Source organism: Sprattus sprattus (genome assembly GCF_963457725.1).
Source record: "Sprattus sprattus genome assembly, chromosome: 2".
NCBI classification, from domain to species: domain Eukaryota; kingdom Metazoa; phylum Chordata; class Actinopteri; order Clupeiformes; family Clupeidae; genus Sprattus; species Sprattus sprattus.
This window is the reverse complement of record NC_137921.1, coordinates 33,225,172-33,231,956: the sequence shown is the minus strand read 5'-3', so window position 1 is coordinate 33,231,956 and position 6,785 is coordinate 33,225,172. Positions and strand designations below refer to the sequence as shown.

Below are 6,785 nucleotides of genomic sequence, written 5' to 3'. Positions count from 1 at the left end.
GCTTGCCAATACACTAAATGGTGTCTTTTGGCAGTAAAGCTGGCTATGTCATGCTGTGAAAGCTTTTCTTCCATTTTTGCAGTGTATTCCAGCCTGTTACACAGAACTACAAAGGGCATATGCTGGATGGCTAGTGGGAAAAACACAGGTCTTTCAAATGACCATATCAAAATGAATTTGAGGATGGTACCAAAACTAGTTGCCTATAAAAACAAACTTCAAAAAGTGTCAAATTGTTGCATAGTGTTACTTTAAACTCAGATCACCAGATACTATAATACACATAGCTCCTGGCTAAAAATGCAAAATACTTTAAAAGTGACAGGATAAGAATTAAGATTAGGATAACAACTTCTAATGTATATCCTTCTGACACAGATGACATGTCTTGTTTTGCTAGAACCTTGTACAATAACTTTTATGACTTGGGAAATAATTGGTTGTTATTATTATTGGAAAAACTGTTTTATTACAATTGCATCACAATTTTATAATCGTACAAATTATTGGCGTATAATACATGATATCTCATCTTTTATGTAATCCTCCACAGCACCTATAGGAGCACCGTAGAGTGTTTGTCTCCTCACAGAGGAATTACATGTATTTTGATCTAAAAGCAATCAGATGCATAGCAAGTGCAGTGTTAGTGAAGCAAGGATGAGGTCCACCTTAAAATGTTTTGTGTGATCACCAGTATTTTCTTTCTATGCCATACTGATGATGCCCCATTTTGATTACATATGAACATAATCAACTAGTCGCAAGACAGGAAGACCAAACTGGACTCATAGATTCCACAGCGTATGTGTGGTTTCAGAGAGAGAACAGATAGAGGACAGAAGGCAATAGGCCCAGCAGTAGGACCAGGAGATTGCACTGGATGGATCCAGCGTGGTCTGGTTCTGGGGTTGGAGCGGGACTTGGGGCCCCCTCACGCGGGCAGTCGGTGTATGGGTCAAGGCAGGCAGCATAGGCCATGGCGTGTGCAATGTAGCTCTGCTCCTGAACTCCATGGAAGAGGTGTGCCATTGGGCCTTTGGCAAAGATGGCCACATCCTCTATGCCATGTGTTTCAGAATCCAGTGGCACTGCTGATTGCTGACGGTATTCATTGTCGTCTGATAATAAGAACAAAAGACAAAATTCCCATCATGATATTTGTTTTTTTCAGAGAGGGTGATGTTTATACAATTAAATTAGTCTCATCAACAAAGACTCTTTCACAGTATTTTATAAGGATATCATTATATCTTCTCGAACAACTTCAAGGAAGGTCAAGTTGCGAAAGCCCAGATACCTATTAGAGAGGTACTGCACACTTAAATATCTTCTTGTAAGCTGTTAACTAAATTATATTATTCTACGGTGATGAAAAACATCAGTGCTGGTGTTAATATTGACAAAAAATTTTAAATTTCTATAAACATTTTATGGGTTGAAATTTAAATGTCACAGGAGTTTACAACCCCCAAATCCCGAACCCCTTGCCCACTTTTGTAGCATTTTTTTATGTATTATGCAGTGGGTGAAGTTACACTTTGGTTTATCTGGGACTAACATTTACGCCCACAAGATGGAGCTAAAGCATCAGGACAAATGTGGTATGTCCCAATTATATTTTTTCTAGCATCAGATATTTTAAGGCCTGCAAGCTATGACGAAAGACAAAATTCTAACACAGAACATCTACACATACCTGACATAGTGGCATTAACGAATGGTCGACTGCCATTGACAATTTCATATCCAGGGCCATTTCCATACAGAGCCGTTGTGAAAGGCTTCATGTCACTAGCCATTGTACGTGCCACTCCTGAAAAGAAGGTGTAAATGTAAGCATGTTTCAAATAACTTTTGTCATTGAGCAGGTATGTTACACTGTTATTGTATTTTTTGAACACCAGTGTAAAATGTCTTGCACAACTACTGTACATCTAGCTAAGTGAATACCATTTGGATTCATTGAAAAGCCTTCCCAGATCTTTACCCTCCCCTTTAGAACTATAGGTTATTGCTCAATGTGATATCTTGAGCATTTGCCTCACAATAGGTCCCAAACATTCCATAAATTTGTGACAAAACAATTTCCATTTGCACATCAAACACATGGATCTCTACATTTGTATTTACATATTTATAAACAGGCAGTCATCTACAATCATTTGCAGATGCTTTCCTCCAAAGAGAATTGTGTGAAGGTTTGAATCTGTATTTATATCTGTAGGCAAATTAACTTGAACTAGGAAAATGAACCCATGGCCTGCAGAAAGATGACTACTGACGAACAAGATGGAGTCATTAAAGTCATTATAATGCTTTGGAGAATCAACAATGCAAAGCTTTAATAGAGGCAGAGAACACAGGCTTATTATCTTTACCTAACACAGGATTTCCTCTTGCAGAATAGCCCCCAAAGGAGAAGACATGGGAGTGGTCCGCCGTGACCACTGACAGGGTGTCCAGCTCACTGGTCAGCTGCGCTGCCCTGGCGATGGAGTTGTCAAACTCTACAGCCTCTGTCAGTGCCCTCTTGGCCCTGCTGCCGTGGTGACCGTGGTCGATTCTCCCACTTGAAGTAAGCAAAAGCTTTAATAAGTATCGCATCAAAGGAACCTTATGCACTATCATGAACAGTCAGCATCTTCAGTGGTGTGTTCTGGTTTTGGTCTGTGCATGTATTAGTTTACCAGCATGAACATATTTATTTGCTCCATTTTCCATCTCTTTTGTCACCAGATCAAATAGTAGTGAACTACAAATGGCATCCTGTAAATCTCACAGCTTGTCTGAGTAATATATGTAGGTGTACATTCGCATTAAGTTAAATACTTTTATTTTTGAACTTATCTTCTACGAAGAGGTAGTATCCGTTTGGGTTTTTGCGTAGGATTTTGATGGCTTTCTCCACCATTTCTGTGAGAGACGGATCCTTTGTTTTGTCTCGATAGATTTCATAATCTGTGTCCTTTGGCTCAAATAGTCCTAAAATTGAATATTAATACTTGTGAATGGTCACTTATGTGATCAAATGTTGTGGTTGTTCCTTAAAAGAGGAGCTTGTTGATTGCAATTTCGATTAATAGAAAGCTTTATCTTCACCTTCAAGTAGGAATTATGACTTAAGTTGCAATGTAATCACATTCAAAGGTAGCTTTGGGAAAAGAACTATTACCCATTAAGTAGTCTGTCTTTTCCTCATCCACTGCATCAAATTGTGATTTGTTCCACACATAATGAGCATTCTTGAACGAAAAAATAATCTGTTACACATCTTAACTCTCTAACTAAAAGTTGTATGATGCTTTATATTCTGGCAGTGTATGTACCTGCTTGTTCTTAAGCCACTCATCAATAAGATTGGTTTTGTCCAGGCGACTTCCGTTCATGGCTGGGTACTCTGGGTCAGGAGTGACTTCAGGGAGCATATACTCCCGGCCACCTCCCAGAATGACCTAGTGGAGAACAATAGTAACCACAGTAACCACATGTGGTAAATATACTGTGTGTTAACGTGCAAACCTGCAGCATTAACATATTTCTTGAAAGACCAGTATACTCAAATAAGTTTGCTTTAAGTGAGCTTTACATTGATGTCAGTGTTGTGCACCAGCTGGTAGGAGATGTCCTTGCAGTTTCCTACTACATTATCCTCTTTTAGCTGAAAGTCACCGTACCAGCCTCTGTCAGCGGAGTGTGAGTAGCTTGCAGCGGGGGAAGCATGCTGAACACGAGTAGTTGTTACGATGCCCACTGACTTTCCTGCACAAGGGCACATCCAGTGCACGAATCAGATAAAACTTTAAACAAAATACACTGTAGCTTTCAATTTGTGCGACTTGCACCATCCACGGGGGATGATGACTGCCGTACCTGCCATCCTGGCACGGTGAAGGACTGACTTGACCTCGTTGCCTTTGGCAGTGCTGCAGTCCCCACGGCGTGCGGCTGCTGAGAGGCCCAGAGTGCCGTAGTTGGCCTTCACTCCACAGTGGTAGGCAGTGGCAGTGCCAGCACTGTCAGGCATTTGCTGATCTACATTGTAGGTCTACACAAACACATATAGACTTAATGACAAACATGAATATACACAATAGTCTGTAAATGGTCTGTAAAACAAGATCAGTGTATTGTGTTGGAAATGCCATCATCTGTACCTTGGACAAAGCCAGATAGGTGAAGGTGTCCATGGCTAGAGAAGTTTCCTCGCCGGTTTTCCCTGCCATCTGTCCTTTCAGAATCCTTGCTGCGGTCACTGTCGGAACTCCCATACCTTATGCAACACAACAAAGACCTTAAAACTCAGGGTGAATGAGCATGCTGCTTCTTAAGAACAATAGCAAGAATCAAGTCATTAATTGTCAGCAGATTTGAGTGATAAGGCCGTACGTACGCTACTGACTTCACTGTACTTTTATGCATACTATAAAAAAGACACACACCCTAGAAGTTATATAGGAACAAAAGTCATATTAGTGTCCATGTTCTCCAGGCCTGCTGTCCTTCATGTGGAAATCTTATGTAACTTTTTATTCACTGGTGTCTTTGCTTTTCACAATAGAGTGACCAATAAAAGGCCAGTAACCTATCCACTTATCAAGTTATAAGTCTTTATGGACTACCTTGAAATGGTGTGACTTTTATCTACTGCATGCAGTCCTTTTGTAACATTGAACAGTATTTTATGAACATAGGAATATGGTGCTTTTATAACTTGATACATTATTAGATTACACTGTTACAACACCTGGGATAAATTGATCTCCACACCTATTGTTCAGTTAATTTATAATACCATATAGATAGTACAGCTTATTAAGTGAGTCTAACAGGACAAGCCTTTGTTTTCCTTTTATCAAAGAATCTGAATTTATTGGGATTTTTATTGTTGCATTGTTGGACATCTCGATCAGAACAGGTTACCTATAAAATAGTTACCTATTTTGTCATTGTTCCAATATTAGAAAAATCAAATGACCTGGTAGATTAACCTTGCAGTAAATCAGTACATGAATATGTCTTATATGCAAAACTGTTACATTACAAAGCAGCCATCCCTTTTTTACTCATAATATAACTTTTTATATAACTTTTCTTCATTTCTGAAGTCTCGGCTCTGTCAGAGGGGTTGAGACTCATAATTGCTAGATTACAAACTGTGAATGAAATGCCTTTGGCTTTACATGTCTTACCATCTCCTAGGAAGAGGATGAGGTTCTTGGCTTTGTGCAGATTAGCCTTTACCTCCAGTGCAGTTAATAAGGCTTCTTTACCCTTCACATTCCAGAAGCGGGGGTCCTCCTCCTCAGCTGGAGAATAAACATGTTCACTTGTCTGTTCTACCCTCCCAGAGAATCCCACTCACCTGTTTCTACCCATTTAACCGATTACATGCAAGTCGATATATATTTAATGTCATTCCACCTGGAATGTCTGAGTATTGCCATCCATTTGTTATTGATTAGACATTATACGGATGAGGTACACCGTCACCAGCAATACTTTTTGTAGGTTTATGTAGGGTTTTTCATATCAAAGGCTACAAAGTGGATTTGGTTTAATGAAACTCAATACTCTTTAGCAAGCCTAAAATTATGAATAAACAAAGCTTTCTCAATATTTGGAATGGTAGGAACAGTCATTGTAATTCAAAACAAGGTTCACAACTATATCACTTGTGCAGTTCGTGTTAATCAACAAAGCATTGCCCTTAAATTGCACCTCCAGAGACATTTAAAATGTGAAAAGAGTAGTTGGATACATAGCACTTACGAGGAATGACTGACAGAGTCCAGTGAAAGGAGACAAGGAGAAGTAATCCAGTGATCAATGAGGCATGTAGCGGAGCCATGATGGGGTAGGATGGATATGAAGTGTTACATTAGCAAAATGCTAAAGATCTGTCAGTGTCTGTAAGCTGAGCTTTTATAGGACCCTCTGTGGATCAAAGGGCATGTGTGCATGTGTGCCTTCCCTGGGAAGAAACGTCACTTTATCACTTATTAATCAAAAGCACATGACTAGGTATTTTTGCTTCTGGGATTTGCTCTACCTGTTTGTACGAGATTGATGTTGGGGAATTCAGTTATGATGCTTAAAAATAATATTTCATAATCATCGAGTCTGTAAAAATACAACTGTGTCAGCTGTGCTTTTCTTATGGGTGGTATTTGACTGTGTAATTGACTCTTGATGGGCAATAGTGTCTATCTTTCTTTTTATGTTCCCTTTTATGTGTATCTACTTCATCAGCTTGCAAAGTAAGTTAGTCACTGTTCAGACATCACAAGTTGAGCAATTACCAGGCTCTGAGCACTCAAACTATTCCTTAGCATTGGATATTGTACTGTAGGTGTTTGCCACTCACAAACATTATCCTCACAAGGAGAGAAGAGTCTTAAAGTCTGCAGAATAAACACAGACACATAGTTGAAATGTCTATGGTCACTTTCATGGTTACATTTGAGCTGTGGTTTGATGTGGACAGTGAAAAACTGCAGATTCAGTTTCGGTCAAAGGTTCAGTTTGCACGGTACACAGGTACTAATTACATGTTGGGTCTGATGACTGTGATGAGGAGGGTCTTTTCATATCGTTATGTGTCATAACATGGATGGCAGCCACTGATAATATACTTGAAGATGACACAAAACTCCCTGGGCCTCGAGTAGCTTGTCTGGGCCTGAGTGTGATTCGATCAGTCTATTGTTCTTTGTTTTGTTTGAAACTATTGCATGCTTAAGTTCTGAGAGATCTTTTTACCATTTAGAGACATATCTCAACTG

General features: G+C 39.5%; 1 protein-coding gene across 1 annotated transcript in view; it reads right to left on the bottom strand.

Annotated features, from left to right (window-relative positions):
* Positions 1-816: 816 nt before the first annotated feature.
* LOC308381990 (uncharacterized protein) overlaps positions 817-6,785 on the bottom strand; it is a gene marked incomplete at both ends in the record, with an annotated part of 36,912 nt that continues 30,943 nt past the window's right edge. Inside the window, 10 exons of the mRNA XM_080859670.1 lie at positions 817-1,121; positions 1,700-1,816; positions 2,382-2,572; positions 2,847-2,985; positions 3,176-3,245; positions 3,330-3,455; positions 3,590-3,762; positions 3,874-4,048; positions 4,158-4,273; positions 5,193-5,309. Coding sequence (XP_080715796.1) covers positions 817-1,121; positions 1,700-1,816; positions 2,382-2,572; positions 2,847-2,985; positions 3,176-3,245; positions 3,330-3,455; positions 3,590-3,762; positions 3,874-4,048; positions 4,158-4,273; positions 5,193-5,309 — 1,529 coding nt within the window. The remainder of the gene's footprint in view (positions 1,122-1,699; positions 1,817-2,381; positions 2,573-2,846; positions 2,986-3,175; positions 3,246-3,329; positions 3,456-3,589; positions 3,763-3,873; positions 4,049-4,157; positions 4,274-5,192; positions 5,310-6,785) is intronic.